The sequence below is a fragment of the Syngnathus floridae genome, unplaced genomic scaffold (genome assembly GCF_059516105.1).
Source record: "Syngnathus floridae isolate MCC-2025c unplaced genomic scaffold, RoL_Sflo_1.0 HiC_scaffold_69, whole genome shotgun sequence".
NCBI lineage: Eukaryota > Metazoa > Chordata > Actinopteri > Syngnathiformes > Syngnathidae > Syngnathus > Syngnathus floridae.
In genome coordinates, this window is record NW_028284098.1 from 88,175 (window position 1) to 103,177 (window position 15,003).

Below are 15,003 nucleotides of genomic sequence, written 5' to 3' on the forward strand. Positions count from 1 at the left end.
AAAAACTTTATTTAACTCTACTCTTAACTTTGCCGTTTCAGATATGCGGGTATTACACCGCGGAAATGACGTCAATAGGCTGAACTCTCGCCAAAATTCAAATCTGTGGGCGCAATGGCCTTGAGCGAGACACCGGATACAAACACGACGATTATCAACAGAAATATCTTTATTTTCCGCTTGCAAGTGGACCGTCTAGAGCGTACACGGTAAGTACAACTCATTGTGTTTAAAAAGATTTACGTTTGTGTAGTTTGCGTTGCGTTGTATCTGTGAATGTTGGTTGAGGCTAAATGTTAATGTTTAATTTCATTCCTTTAGGTTCCACGGTGTTTGTTGGCTGTATGTTTTCCACTGCAAGAAGAGGCTCGTATCATTGACCAGCAGGAGCTACAATGGTGAGTACCCCTTTCGTCTTCCATTTATGTTAAACACTTCCTATTTCATGTCTAACAGTACTCGATTTAACAAATAACCATAAATAAATACAGTGTGGGCAGTCACGTTAACATATGTGATTATCCTGCCTAATATGTTTATCACAAATATGTCACTAATCACTAATATGTTTATTTGTTTATCACAACACCTTTGGACCTTCAGCAATCGATTATTTCCCTTCATCTACATAGAGACAGAACGATGGTGTCTTAAACATCTCATTCATTTCACCAAATAACTTCACGCAGGTGGATAACGGCCGTCTCGGTCACGCTATGTTGCGTGATGCAGTTTTGAAGAACCAAATGCATTTATTCAATGAATAAGTCAAGCTAGTTCTATGTTTATGATGTTGTAAGTTACGGTACCGATTGAAGTTGAGTTCGAAGCCAGTGGAAAACAGCGCTGCGTTTGTGCTCTCCAGGTACAAATGTTGTGATCTCTGACTGACGACCGGGCGAGACTCGAGTAAGAGATGTCCAAACGAGCTCCGGCAGGGCGGGCCAAGGCGGAGCGAACGGACGCCCTTCAGGCCGCCAATGACGAGCTGAGAACCAAACTGATGGACGTCCAGTTAGAACTTCAGCAGGAGAAGAACAAGGTGAAAACCTCAACAGACAGACACTGCCTGCCTCCCTGCCTGCCTCCCTGCCTGCCTCCCTGCCTGCCTCCCTCCCTCCCAGTTTTCCCGATGTAGATTAGACATGCGTGTGCCATGACTGTGTCAGCCTACATCAACAAATGCACCGAGGACGTCAGCACCACTAAGAATATCATCACCCGGGGCAACCAACGACCCTGGATGACTGAGGAGGTACGTCAAACGCTACGAGCGCGGAACTCTGCCTTCAAGTCTGGCGACAAGGAGACACTGAGGACAGCGAGAGCCAACTTGAACCGTGCCATCAGGATAGCGAAGCGAGACCGCAGTCGAAAATTTCAGGATCGTTTCCACGACGTCAAAAACATCAGGAGTATGTGGCAAGGCATACGGGCGATTACAGACTACAACTCACCCTCCCCCCCCCCGGTGGGTGTAGTTGATGCTGACTTTCTAAATGGTCTAAATAACTTCTTTGGGAGGTTCGAGGCACTAAACGGCACTCCAGCAGTTAAAACTGTCCCCCATCAGGAAGAGGAGGTACTCTGCCTTGACTCCGCCGATGTGTTGAAGACCCTGAGGAGAGTCAACCCCTGTAAGGCCCCTGGCCCCGACAACATTCCTGGGCGTGTGTTCAGGGAATGTGCAAGTCATCTGGCTGGGGTCATCACAGACATTTTTAACACCTCGCTGGGCCAAGCCACAGTGCCGGCGTGCTTTAAGACTGCCTCCATCATTCCGGTGCCGAAGAAACCTCAAATCACCTCATTTAATGATTACCGGCCTGTTGCACTGACTCCGGTTATGATGAAGTGCTTCGAAAGGCTGCTTAAAGGTCACATCGTTTCCAGACTCCCCCTATTATTTGACCCGTTCCAGTTTGCCGACCGGCAAAACCGCTCCACTCAGGACGCCATCTCCTCCGTTCTTCACCTGAGCCTGGCTCACCTGGAGGAGAAGAACACCCATGTGCGGAGGCTGTTCCTGGACTTCAGCTCAGCGTTTAACACCATCATCCCACAGCATCTGGTAGGAAAATTGGAACACCTGGGCTTCAACACCCCCCTTCGCAACTGGCTGCTAGACTTCCTCACCAACAGACCTCAGTCAGTCCGGGTCGGACAGAACACCTCTGATGTCATCACCCTCAGCACAGGCTCCCTTCAGGGCTGCGTCCTGAGCCCCCTGCTGTGCACCCTGATGACACACGACTGCGTCCTCAGGTTCACCACCAATCACATCGTGAAGTCAGCAGACGACACAACGGTGGTGGGGCTCATCAGAGACAACAACGACCTGGACTACAGAGAGGAGGTGGAGCAGCTGGTGGGCTGGTGCAGAGAAAACAGCCTGATCCTGAATGAGGAGAAGATGAAGGAGATCATCGTCGACTTCAGGAAAAAACAGCCTCACCACGCTCCACTGATCATCAACAGCTCAGCTGTGGAGGTGGTCAGCACCACCAAATTCCTGGGGGTCCACATCACAGAAGACCTCACCTGGACTATGAACACTACGGCACTGGTCAAGAGGGCACAGAAGCGCTTGTACTTCCTGCGGAGGATGAGGAGAGCCCACCTGCCCCCACCCATCATGAGGACGTTCTACAGGAGCACCATAGAGAGCATTCTGACAAGCTGTCTCTCTGTGTGGTGTGGAGGCTGCACCGCCTCCGATTGGAAGAACGTGAGGAGAGTGGTGAGGACAGCAGAGAGGATCATAGGGGCTCCTCTTCCCTCCATTCAGGACATTTCATCTCAGCGCTGCATGTCCCGTGCCCGTAACATCATCAATGACCCATCACACCCCCACCATGGACTGTTCTGCCTGCTGCCCTCTGGGAAGAGGTTTGCAGCATCCGCTGCAGGTCCACCAGGTTCTGCAACAGCTTTTTCCCTGCTGTCATCAGACTGTTGAACACTAGAACTGTTGAGCTCTAAACTGAACTCTGCATCACACATTCACAGAACTGTACTTTATGACACTACGGACCTCTATCTTGCACTATCTCGCACTACCAACTTTACTGAACTTGTATAAACCCTTTAAATAGAAGTTTAATACATGGTTTAGCATTCCTCTGCACACTCTTGAATACTGTTTTGCCTACTTGCACTATTGCATAATTATCACTGCTGCACTTTATACTTATTTTTAATATATATATATATATATATACATAGTATATATGTATATATATATATTTTCATAGGATATGTTACTTCTATTCAACTGCAATATCACTACTTTGTTGTAAGACGTATGCAACGGAATTTCGTTTTGTATGCACCATGTGCAGACAAGATGACAATAAAGTTTGTCTAAGTCTAAGTCATGTCAGGTCAGCTGTCTGGAGAGAGAGAGAAGTCAGGACCTGCGGGCGGAGCACCACCGTGCCACCGCCGCCATGACGGAACTCAAAAGCAAACTCCATGAGGAGAAGCAGAAAGAGTTAGCCATTACCAGGGAGACATTACTGCGGCAGCATGAAATGGAGCTGATGAGAGTGATCAAAATCAAAGATGGAGAGATCCAGCGACTGAATGCCTTGGTCCTCAGCCTGAGGGACGGCTCCATGGACAAGGTGATCCGCTCTATCCGTGTCTGACTATCCGCACGCCACGTCGGGCTTCGATGCGGCCGCTACCGTATTGTGTAGCTTGTCCCCAGTAAGCGTCGCGGCGCTCCGTTGCGGTCTCAACGGCCCGGTGTGGCGCAATGTCTGCTCAGGTGAGGAGGGGGGGCGCTTTGCTGGCGGAGGTGGACGAGACGCGGCGGTGTCGGGAGACCGAGGGGTGTCGCCTCCACCAGGAGCGCGGAAGAAGCCCTGGCAGCGGCCCAGCAGGCCTGGCAGTCCCGAGCGGCCGAGCTCCGATCGGCTCATCACCAGCATCGGGAGGAGCTGAGCCGAACCAAGAGAGACTGCGAGAGGGAGATCCGCCGACTGGTAGGACTGATCAGATGCGCGGTGCGTGGCTATGTTCCCAATTTCGTTGTATACCTGCAGTGCAATGACACCTAAGGCATTCTATTCTATTCTATTTCACAAGAAGAAAATGTCCGGTTGCTCGCTTCGCTTTTGTCACAGCAAAGGTGTTCTAGTCGATTCAAGAAAAAAATTGGCCGGTTGCTCTCTTTGTTTTTGTCACAATTCTGGCAAATGAGTTTGCCCGCCTGCCTGAGCGCTCCCCGTTTGTACATCCAGACAGATGAGATCAAGCTGAAAGACAGAGCGGTTAGTGTTTTGGATGAAGCCCTGGGGCCGGCCACGTCCACCGCCTTCAGCTGCAGACTCAGGCTGCCGAGCAGCAGATCGCTGCCCTGAGGGATTCCCAAAGGGCGGGCCTAAACTACCCTGGAAGTGGGGTCAACGCCGCTACTAGCAATCCTCTTCATTGCGTAAGCCACCTCATCACACACTTGCAGTACGCATGACTTAGTTCGTTGCTGGAGGAAGGTAGCACAAAAACAGTTTTGAACTTTGAACGAGTGCTTGTGTGTGTGTGTTGCGGGGCGTTTTCAGTCTCAGGAGGATCGGGACACGCGACGGTTTCATCTGAAAATCGCTGAGCTCAGCGCAGTCATCAGGAAACTGGAGGATCGAAACGCCCTGCTTTCTGAAGAGCGCAATGAACTGGTAATTTATTGACGGCACGCTTGAAGGTTTGCGCTACGTTTGATGCGCGCCATCCAGCGAGGCACCCATTGCGCTTGCTTATTAGTTGAGCGGCGCGGCGAGTCGGTTGCCTGGTAGATGTCTTTTATTGGGAGCCAAAGCCACGATTCCGTTCAAACCGATGCAAAAGGAATGGATACGTTCTGGCCCGCGTGTTGTGCGTCTTTCACATCCCGCACTTCATGCTTGCAGCTAAAGCGACTGAGAGAAACAGAAAGCCAGTTTCTGCCACTCCTGTACAAAAACAAACGCCTGAGCAGGAAGAATGAAGAACTCTCGCTGGTGCTGTGTCGCCTTGAAAACAAAGTGCGCTTTGTCACCCAGGAGAACGAGGAGATGGCAAGCTTGGTAAGTCGACGCGGACAACGGCGGCGTGCCAACAGAGTCCACTGCATTTGTGTTCCACAGAGAAGGCCTAGTTCGCTCAATGACCTGGACCGCGGTTGCGGCCAGCAGGACGGTGAAATGGAGTTCCTTCAAGTTGTGGAGCAGCGGCACATCATCGACGACTTGTCCAAGGTCTTCAGGCAGGCGACTCGGTGCACGTACGGCAGCGCCGCGCTCGCTCGCTGTCGCCAGGAAACCTTTTCCGTCCAAAGCTTGGCCGGCGGCCGCCATCCAAAAAATTGGCCCCTTAAATTCCGACCTTTCAAGCAGGAGCATTGTGCGCACGCGTTTGAACACGCTTTAGACTTGTTTTGCCGTTTTCAGCAGCTCAAAGCTCCCGTTTTGTCAGCGCCTTTGCCACTCGCTGTGCGCTGAAAACGACGGACTTGCCCGGCTGCTCAGCCCGTCAACCATGAGCCGCGAGCGCGACGTCATTGTCCGTAGGCAGCTAGTGGCAAAATGCACCCTGTTAGAGTTGCGCTCGCTCCAACTTATTTTGCAAGAACCACACGGGAGACAAGTAAGTTCTTTTGGACACCTGCAGGTGGAGAGTCCATCCGTTGTACGAATGAAGTCTGACTCTCGGCTCCTGCACGAGCATTTTAATTAAGAGAAACAGGGTGGGTGTAAGAGTGGATTGAATAGAGGAAGCCCTTGACCTCTAGTCAAAACATAGCAAGGGGTGTTTTACGACTTTGTGTAGGAAGGGATAAGCGATAGGGATAAATAAGGGATAAATAATATTATTTATTACAGGTCGCAGTCAAAGTCAAAGCAACACAATGATACGATAAAGATAATCTGGAAAACCCTGACACACCCTGTAGTTGTCACTTTTGGAAAAGACGAGCGTCCCTCCAATCATCGCCGGTGACGTGTTTTTCAGGCTCTGGAGACAGGAGCTCATGTCAGAAATGTCATTGTGAGTCGCGTTTGTTTCTGCGCCGGAGCCGTTCGTTCCCTTTGCATCCAAAGAATCTCAAAGGCGGATTATTTGTGTCGACAGGAGAGAGATTTGCTGCTACGATACCGACGTCGAGAATCTCTGAGGAGGAACAAAGCGTGAGGTCCTGCAAGGTGAGTCTGTTTGTTTGCGGCTGCTTGGTGTTGCGCAAGATGAAATGGCCTTTTTCTCGCTATCGTTCCTCTCGTCGATTCATCGTGAGGTGTCGCTTCAGTTTGTTCAGAGAGATGTTTGCTTCCGCGCCCGCAGGTCATCGAAACATTTTACGGCTACGACGAAGACGTGTTGGTGGACTCGGACGGATCGTCCTTGTCTTTTCACACCGACAGAACCCCCGACACGGAACCCGAAGAGGTAGCCCGCCATTTCTGCCAGCGTATTGGCACCAAACATTCCTCTTCAGCCTGGAATCGGACTCGTCTTTGCGTCGCGGGTGCTTTGTCGCCGGTCTGACTGATTCTGGTACTAGTGCTGTGTTGCATTGGTGTGTGCATGAAGAGGCGGAGCTTCGCTACCGCCAGCTGACGCAAGAATATCAAGCGCTGCAACGAGCCTACGCTCTGCTAGCCCAGACCAGCGAAAGGGGACTACGACGCCGAGAAGGAGATCAAGGTGGCGCCCCTTCCCGCAACCCCCGGCCGGGTCGCAGCCTCCCCGTTCTCACCCAGCCTCGGGTGTTCTCTGGTCTGAAAGGAGGAGGAGGAGCCTCCCTCCTCCTCCTTTCAGACCAGAGAAAAGCTGATGGTAGAAATGGGTCACTATCAAAGCAGAGTAGCAGATCTGGAGTCAGCGCTGAAGCAACAAGGACAGGTAAGCTCATCAATGAGCACACCTTTTTCTCAGACAAAATAGCTACATTCTTCAGTCACTCATCCGTCTGGCATTACTGGACCAACCCCCCCCCCCCCCCCCGAACGTGGCTGGGAAAATGCGGAGAAAAGCAAATGTCATTTTCCAGTCAACCAAAGAATTTGTGGATGAAAATGACACAACATTCCAAAGCTGTCCACGCGTTTGTCTCTTCTAGAATGTCAAGTGGGTGGAGGAGAAGCAGCTGCTGCGTCAGAGCAATCAGCAGTTGGCCGAAAAGGTGACGGAAAGAAAGGCGCTGGGCGGAGTCGCTTGGCGTCACACCTGTCGGGAAGCCCCGCAGATGAGGTCTGACTGTCTTTTCAGGTCAGGCGGATGGAGGCGGAAGAAGCGCGTCTGAAAGAGCACATCCAGGATATCCGAGACCAAAACGAACTGCTTGAGTTCCGCATCCTGGAGCTGGAGGTGGGAAGACTCGCACAAGCGTGTTGAGGCCAGAGATGTGACGGACGGACGGACGGACGGACGGACGGATGCATGCCTCTGCCTTTCAGGAGAGGGAGTGGCGCTCCCCCGTCTTGAAGTTTCTGCAAGTCCGTTTCCCAGACGGCCTGAGCCCTTTGCAGATCTACTGCGAGGCCGAGGGCGTGAGCGTACGTAAGGCGTCCCTCGCAACCCAAATCTCCCGCCGGACCACTGATGGACGAGGATTGCGGCCCAGAGGATCCTGGAGCTGGAGGCCATGTTGTACGAGGCGCTACCGCAGCGGGACTGCCCCGCCACGGACGGCGAAAAAGCCAGCCACGCTGGCGTGAATGACGTGCTGACGGCGGATCAGAGAGAAGAGCTTAGGAGCGCCGTGGACCAATGGAAGCGAGCCCTGATGTGCGAGTTGAGGGAGCGCGACGCTTGCATCCTCCAAGAGAGAATGGATCTGCTGCACAGCGCGCAACAGGTAAGGGCCCAAAGCCAGCCCGGCACTTACTTGCACGCTTACTGGCTTTTGAATGCCACTTTCCATTTGTCCGTCCTAGAGGAACAAAGAGCTGAAAGAATTCATCGAAGCTCAGAAGAGACAAATCAAACAATTGGAGGAGAAGTTTCTGTTTCTCTTTCTATTCTTCTCCTTGGCCTTCATTCTGTGGCCCTAACACCAGCTGGTGAGTGAGCTCCAGCGGCACCGCACTCGACACCTCCGATACACTGCCAGCCGGTCTCAGACGTTGGCAGACGCTCCGATGCCAACGTATACCCCCCGCCACGGTGACAGAGGCACCGCGTCACACCGGCGCTCATCCAATCAGAAGGCAGGAAAAGCAAATTCACATGCAGGGCACTTTTGAACCAGAAGAGAGCGCCACAAAAAACGGTTGTTGCCCCAAACGCGCACTAAAAAGGGTCAGAATAACAAGAGTCCCACTGGCCAGCCGGGGCCACCCGTCCAGCTGTTTCTTCAGGGGGGAAAAAAATTGGAGTCACCGGTGAGTACATTTTGCATTTAGCTCTGCTTTTCTGCTTCTGTCTTCAAGTGTGTGGCATCCTGCGATCAAAGAGTCAGCCAACCCCAAAGCGGTTGACCTCAACGTCCCACCACCATGCCTACCAGAGCAGGTGACGTGATGCTTTGGACATCCTTCCGTCTCAGATGCCCAAAAGTACTCTTTGCCACATCTGCGGCAATACGGTGTCTTTTCAAAGGTGCAAATAAATCCAGCGTGGGCGGAACACACACGTCTTCGGTTTTTCCCGCTTTGTTTGTGTGACAGCTGTTGTGAAAATTTTATACAAATAAAGTTGTATAGTACAGGTTTGGCCAAGCCGCAACTCCCGAACCGCATGCGGCTCTTTTATGTTCATATCAACATTTGTGTGTGTGTGTGTGTGGGGGGGGGGGGGGGGGGGTGTTGGCTTCACTTGAGTTCAATTTGGTATTTTGGTCAAAAGCGCATGTGGTGAAATTCCACAAAGTAGGATGGGCAAACACATTTCTTTAAACTATGAGTGTCAATTGGGCTCTCGAAATGGCAGGGAAAAGATGCACAGCAAAACGAAAATACGTAGATGAACACAGGACGTTTTAATCAGAGTGGGAAAGTTTCTATTTTTTGTTGAACGTGATGGCAAACCATTCTGCCTGATATGTCAGACCTCAGCGCATTTCAAAGATTCAAATCTTCAGCGCCATGCACTTCAGCTCACTCCATGCTAACATTGATCAGGCGTCGAACCCGCATCATCATGCTTAAGAGGTGGCCATGCTAACCAGTGCGCCATTATGTCAACGCATAATAACTAAGTCTACTGGTCAAAACAGCGGTTACTATATGACGTCGCTACGTCGTGGTCACGTGACGCAGACAAGACGTCAATGGACGTGGGCAGAGTTAACTTGTTTAAAAGGGAGTAGGCAGAAGAAATATTTAATTTATTTAAATCTATTTTGAGTGCACACCATTATGCCAATGCATAACAACTGTAAATCTACTAAACAAAACAGCGGTTGCTATATGACATCTGCCACGTCGTGGTCACGTGACATACGTGACGTCGATGGGCGTAACTTTCGCCGGAATTCAAATCCGCGGGGAGAGTTAACTTGTTTAAAAGAGAGTGGGCAGAAGAATTATTTAATTTATTTAAATCTATTTGGTGTGTGCGCCATTATGTCAATGCATAACAACTGTAAGTCTACTAAACAAAACAGCGGTTGCTATTTGACGTCTGCCACGTCGTGGTCACGTGACGCGGACGTGACGTCGACGCCTACTTTACATCCTACCGATCACAGGACTCCTCGGCTGCATAACCGTGCCCCCTTCCCAACCAATCGGATTTGCTATACGCGAAAACGACGCCAATGGAAAGAGCTTCCGCCCAAATTTAAATCCGTGGGCGTGGCTCGCAGCAGGAAGTAGGAAAATGGCGGCGATGTTGTCAAAGACACAGCGGATGGTAACATACGACTAACAAGAGAAATATTTTTATTTTCTGCTTGCAACTGGACCGTCCAGAGCGTACACGGTAAGTACAACTCATCGTTTTTAAAAAGAAGTACTTTTGTTGCCCTGAAAAGCGAGTGAGCGTGGCGTTTGTGGGGGACGTCGAATTTCGACGATTCTTTCTGGTCAACGGTTGTAAATGATTGTGTTGATTAAAAAAGAAAACTTGATGTAACTCTACTTTTAACTGCCGTTTCAGATAGATTTGGAATTGCATCACATCCAATTTTGCCTAGAGCGTACACGGTAAGTAACACTCGTTGTGTTTAAGGAGATTTACGTTTGTAATAGCAGAAGTGTAGCCGCGTTGCGTTGTACGTGTGAATGTTGGTCCGGGCGAAATGTTAATGTTTAATTTCATTCCTTTAGGTTCCACGGTGTTTGTTGGCTGCAAGTTTTCCACTGCAAGAAGAGGCTCATATCATTGACCAGGAGCGAGCTACAATGGTGAGTAGCCATAACATTTATGTTAAACACTTCCTATTTCATGTCTAACAGTACTTGATTTAACAAATAACCATAAATAAATACAGTGTGGGCACTGAAGTTAACATATGTGATTATACTGCCTAATCTGTCACCGAGTAGATTGTTGCAAAGTAATATAAGATCCAAAGTTGTAATTCAGAATAGTTTTCAAAAGAAGGCCATTAGAATTATATACAAGTCTGATTACCCTGAACAAGCTATTAATTAAATCACAAATTCTTCAATTCAAAGATTTGGTAGATTATCAGACAAATAATGTCTAACAGTAATTGATTTAACACATCACGATAAGTAGATTGAGTGTGGGCACTCTCAAGTTAACATATGTGATTATACTGCCTAATCTGTTACAGAGTATGTTGTTGCCAAGTAATGTAGAATAGATCCAAAGTAGTAATCCAGAATAGTTTTGAAGAGGCCATTAGAATGATAAACAAATCTGATTACCTTGAACATAATAACAAGCTAAGTGTTTAATATGTCCTATGAAGTCAAAATTGGGCACCATCATGTGGTGAAATTTGGAATTGCATCACATCCAATTTTGCCTGGGAACAAACAGATTACATAAATCTTAGTTTTGAATAAGCCACTCCTTCTCAAACAAGTAAACTCTGCCCATTTTGCGCAGTAGATGTTCTGTTAATATCTAGTATTTATACAAAGTCATAATTTAAATTGCTTTCAACCTTCATTCATCGGTTCAACCAACATTACTCGCTCTTATTACCAACTTGTATTGATTTAACTAAGCGTTTAATACTTCCTATCAGGTCTCAAATCGAGATTTGGCAAAATACAATTTCAGCAAATCCAATTTTGCCAGGGAACAAAAATAGATTAAATAAACTAAATAAGTCCTCTTCCCATTAAATAAATCAGAAAAGTCTGTCTTGTAACCAGTCCTCTTCAAACAAGTAAAGTCTGCCCATTTTGTGCCGTAGATTTTGTGTCTATGCCTAGTATTTAAACAAAATCATAATTTAAACGACTTCTTTCCTTCATTCACTTTGGAAATTTGGAATTGCAGCAAATCGAATTTTGGCAGGGAACAAAAATAGATCAATTAAACTAAATAAGTCTTCTTCCCATTAAATAAATTAAAAAAGTCTGTCTTGTAACCAGTCCTTTTCAAACAAGTAAAGTCTGCCCATTTTGTGCCGTCGATTTTGTGTTAATGCCTAGTATTTATACAAAATCATAATTTAAAGGACTTCATTCCTTCATTCACTTTGGAAATTTGGAATTGCAGCACATCAAATTTTGCCTGGGAAGAAAAGTAGATTAAATAAATTTAATAAGTCTTACTACTTCCCATTAAATAAATTAAATACGTCTTACTTGTTCCCACTCCTTTTCAAAACAGTAGTTTAAAACGAGGGCCCTTCACTCAATCTTTAACCTCAACCCCGCACGTTGTGTTGTATCTGTGAATGTTGGTTGTGGCCAAATGATAGTTTTCTTTCATTCGTTTAGGTTCCAAGAAAACTTGATGTAACTCTACTTTTAACTGCCGTTTCAGATAAGCGGGTATTACGTCGCAGTCAAATGCCGCGGATATGACGTAATTGCCCGAACCTCCGCCAAAATTCAAATCTGTTGGCGCGATGGCCGTGAGCCACTGAGCAGCGACGATTATCAACAGAAATATCTTTATTTTCTGCTTGCAACTGGACCGTCTAGAGCGTACACGGTAAGTAACACTCATTGTGTTTAAGGAGATTTACGTTTGTAATAGCAGAAGTGTAGCCGCGTTGCGTTGTACGTGTGAAAATTGGTCGAGGCGAAATGTTAATGTTTAATTTCATTCCTTTAGGTTCCACGGTGTTTGTTGGCTGCAAGTTTTCCACTGCAAGAAGAGGCTCGTATCATTGACCAGGAGCGAGCTACAATGGTGAGTAGCCATAACATTTATGTTAAACACTTCCTATTTCATGTCTAACAGTACTTGATTTAACAAATAACCATAAATAAATACAGTGTGGGCACTGAAGTTAACATATGTGATTATACTGCCTAATCTGTCACGGAGTAGATTGTTGCAAAGTAATATAAGATCCAAAGTTGTAATTCAGAATAGTTTTCAAAAGAAGGCCATTAGAATTATATACAAGTCTGATTACCCTGAACAAGCTATTAATTAAATCACAAATTCTTCAATTCAAAGATTTGGTAGATTATCAGACAAATAATGTCTAACAGTAATTGATTTAACACATCACGATAAGTAGATTGAGTGTGGGCACTCTCAAGTTAACATATGTAATTATACTGCCTAATCTGTTACAGAGTATGTTGTTGCCAAGTAATGTAGAATAGATCCAAAGTAGTAATCCAGAATAGTTTTGAAGAGGCCATTAGAATGATAAACAAATCTGATTACCTTGAACATAATAACAAGCTAAGTGTTTAATATGTCCTATGAAGTCAAAATTGGGCACCATCATGTGGTGAAATTTGGAATTGCATCACATCCAATTTTGCCTGGGAACAAACAGATTACATAAATCTTAGTTTTGAATAAGCCACTCCTTCTCAAACAAGTAAACTCTGCCCATTTTGCGCAGTAGATGTTCTGTTAATATCTAGTATTTATACAAAGTCATAATTTAAATTGCTTTCAACCTTCATTCATCGGTTCAACCAACATTACTCGCTCTTATTACCAACTTGTATTGATTTAACTAAGCGTTTAATACTTCCTATCAGGTCTCAAATCGAGATTTGGCAAAATACAATTTCAGCAAATCCAATTTTGCCAGGGAACAAAAATAGATTAAATAAACTAAATAAGTCCTCTTCCCATTAAATAAATCAGAAAAGTCTGTCTTGTAACCAGTCCTCTTCAAACAAGTAAAGTCTGCCCATTTTGTGCCGTAGATTTTGTGTCTATGCCTAGTATTTAAACAAAATCATAATTTAAACGACTTCTTTCCTTCATTCACTTTGGAAATTTGGAATTGCAGCAAATCGAATTTTGGCAGGGAACAAAAATAGATCAATTAAACTAAATAAGTCTTCTTCCCATTAAATAAATTAAAAAAGTCTGTCTTGTAACCAGTCCTTTTCAAACAAGTAAAGTCTGCCCATTTTGTGCCGTCGATTTTGTGTTAATGCCTAGTATTTATACAAAATCATAATTTAAAGGACTTCATTCCTTCATTCACTTTGGAAATTTGGAATTGCAGCACATCAAATTTTGCCTGGGAAGAAAAGTAGATTAAATAAATTTAATAAGTCTTACTACTTCCCATTAAATAAATTAAATACGTCTTACTTGTTCCCACTCCTTTTCAAAACAGTAGTTTAAAACGAGGGCCCTTCACTCAATCTTTAACCCCAACCCCGCACGTTGTGTTGTATCTGTGAATGTTGGTTGTGGCCAAATGATAGTTTTCTTTCATTCGTTTAGGTTCCAAGAAAACTTGATGTAACTCTACTTTTAACTGCCGTTTCAGATAAGCGGGTATTACGTCGCAGTCATGTGCCGTGGATATGACGTAATTGCCCGAACCTCCGCCAAAATTCAAATCTGTTGGCGCGATGGCCGTGAGCCACTGAGCAGCGACGATTATCAACAGAAATATCTTTATTTTCTGCTTGCAACTGGACCGTCTAGAGCGTACACGGTAAGTAACACTCATTGTGTTTAAGGAGATTTACGTTTGTAATAGCAGAAGTGTAGCCGCGTTGCGTTGTACGTGTGAAAATTGGTCGAGGCGAAATGTTAATGTTTAATTTCATTCCTTTAGGTTCCACGGTGTTTGTTGGCTGCAAGTTTTCCACTGCAAGAAGAGGCTCGTATCATTGACCAGGAGCGAGCTACAATGGTGAGTAGCCATAACATTTATGTTAAACACTTCCTATTTCATGTCTAACAGTACTTGATTTAACAAATAACCATAAATAAATACAGTGTGGGCACTGAAGTTAACATATGTGATTATACTGCCTAATCTGTCACGGAGTAGATTGTTGCAAAGTAATATAAGATCCAAAGTTGTAATTCAGAATAGTTTTCAAAAGAAGGCCATTAGAATTATATACAAGTCTGATTACCCTTAACATAACAACAAGCTATTAATTAAATCACAAATTCTTCAATTCAAAGATTTGGTAGATTATCAGACAAATAATGTCTAACAGTAATTGATTTAACACATCACGATAAGTAGATTGAGTGTGGGCACTCTCAAGTTAACAGATATGATTATACTGCCTAATCTGTTACAGAGTATGTTGTTGCCAAGTAATGTAGAATAGATCCAAAGTAGTAATCCAGAATAGTTTTGAAGAGGCCATTAGAATAATAAACAAATCTGATTACCTTGAACATAATAACAAGCTAAGTGTTTAATATGTCCTATGAAGTCAAAATTGGGCACCATCATGTGGTGAAATTTGGAATTGCATCACATCCAATTTTGCCTGGGAACAAACAGATTAAATAAATCTTAGTTTTGAATAAGCCACTCCTTCTCAAACAAGTAAACTCTGCCCATTTCGCGCAGTAGATGTTCTGTTAATATCTAGTATTTATACAAAGTCATAATTTAAATTGCTTTCAACCTTCATTCATCGGTTCAACCAACATTACTCGCTCTTATTACCAACTTGTATTGATTTAACTAAGCGT

General features: G+C 45.7%; 1 protein-coding gene and 1 long non-coding RNA gene across 3 annotated transcripts; both read left to right on the forward strand.

Moving 5' to 3' along the window:
• The first annotated feature begins 3,507 nt into the window (after positions 1 to 3,507).
• LOC148378007 (uncharacterized) lies at positions 3,508 to 4,427 on the forward strand. Its single transcript, XR_015856252.1, has 3 exons — positions 3,508 to 3,626; positions 3,773 to 4,010; positions 4,248 to 4,427. It is a non-coding gene; the product is annotated as an uncharacterized LOC148378007 (long non-coding RNA).
• A 2,821-nt stretch (positions 4,428 to 7,248) lies between these two features.
• LOC148378008 (janus kinase and microtubule-interacting protein 3-like) lies at positions 7,249 to 8,608 on the forward strand. 2 transcript variants are annotated; one of them, XM_088368057.1, is made up of 4 exons: positions 7,249 to 7,344; positions 7,434 to 7,834; positions 7,914 to 8,039; positions 8,409 to 8,608. In XM_088368057.1, exons 2-3 carry the CDS (start codon positions 7,622 to 7,624, stop codon positions 8,028 to 8,030), a joined length of 330 nt encoding a protein of 109 aa, XP_088224183.1. In that variant the 5' UTR covers positions 7,249 to 7,344; positions 7,434 to 7,621; the 3' UTR covers positions 8,031 to 8,039; positions 8,409 to 8,608. The 2 variants fall into 2 exon arrangements, with proteins under 2 accessions (XP_088224183.1, XP_088224182.1); XM_088368056.1 differs by having other exon boundaries at positions 7,914 to 8,608.
• The last annotated feature ends 6,395 nt before the right edge of the window (positions 8,609 to 15,003 follow it).

What these genes read in the sequence shown, in the direction of transcription:
- LOC148378008 (XM_088368056.1), top strand. Translation starts at nt 7,622, where the DNA reads ATGTTGTACGAGGCGCTACCGCAGCGGGACTGCCCCGCCACGGACGGC. An exon ending in TGCTGCACAGCGCGCAACAG is followed by an intron (nt 7,835 to 7,913) that starts GTAAGGGCCCAA and finishes TGTCCGTCCTAG; the next exon opens with AGGAACAAAGAGCTGAAAGA.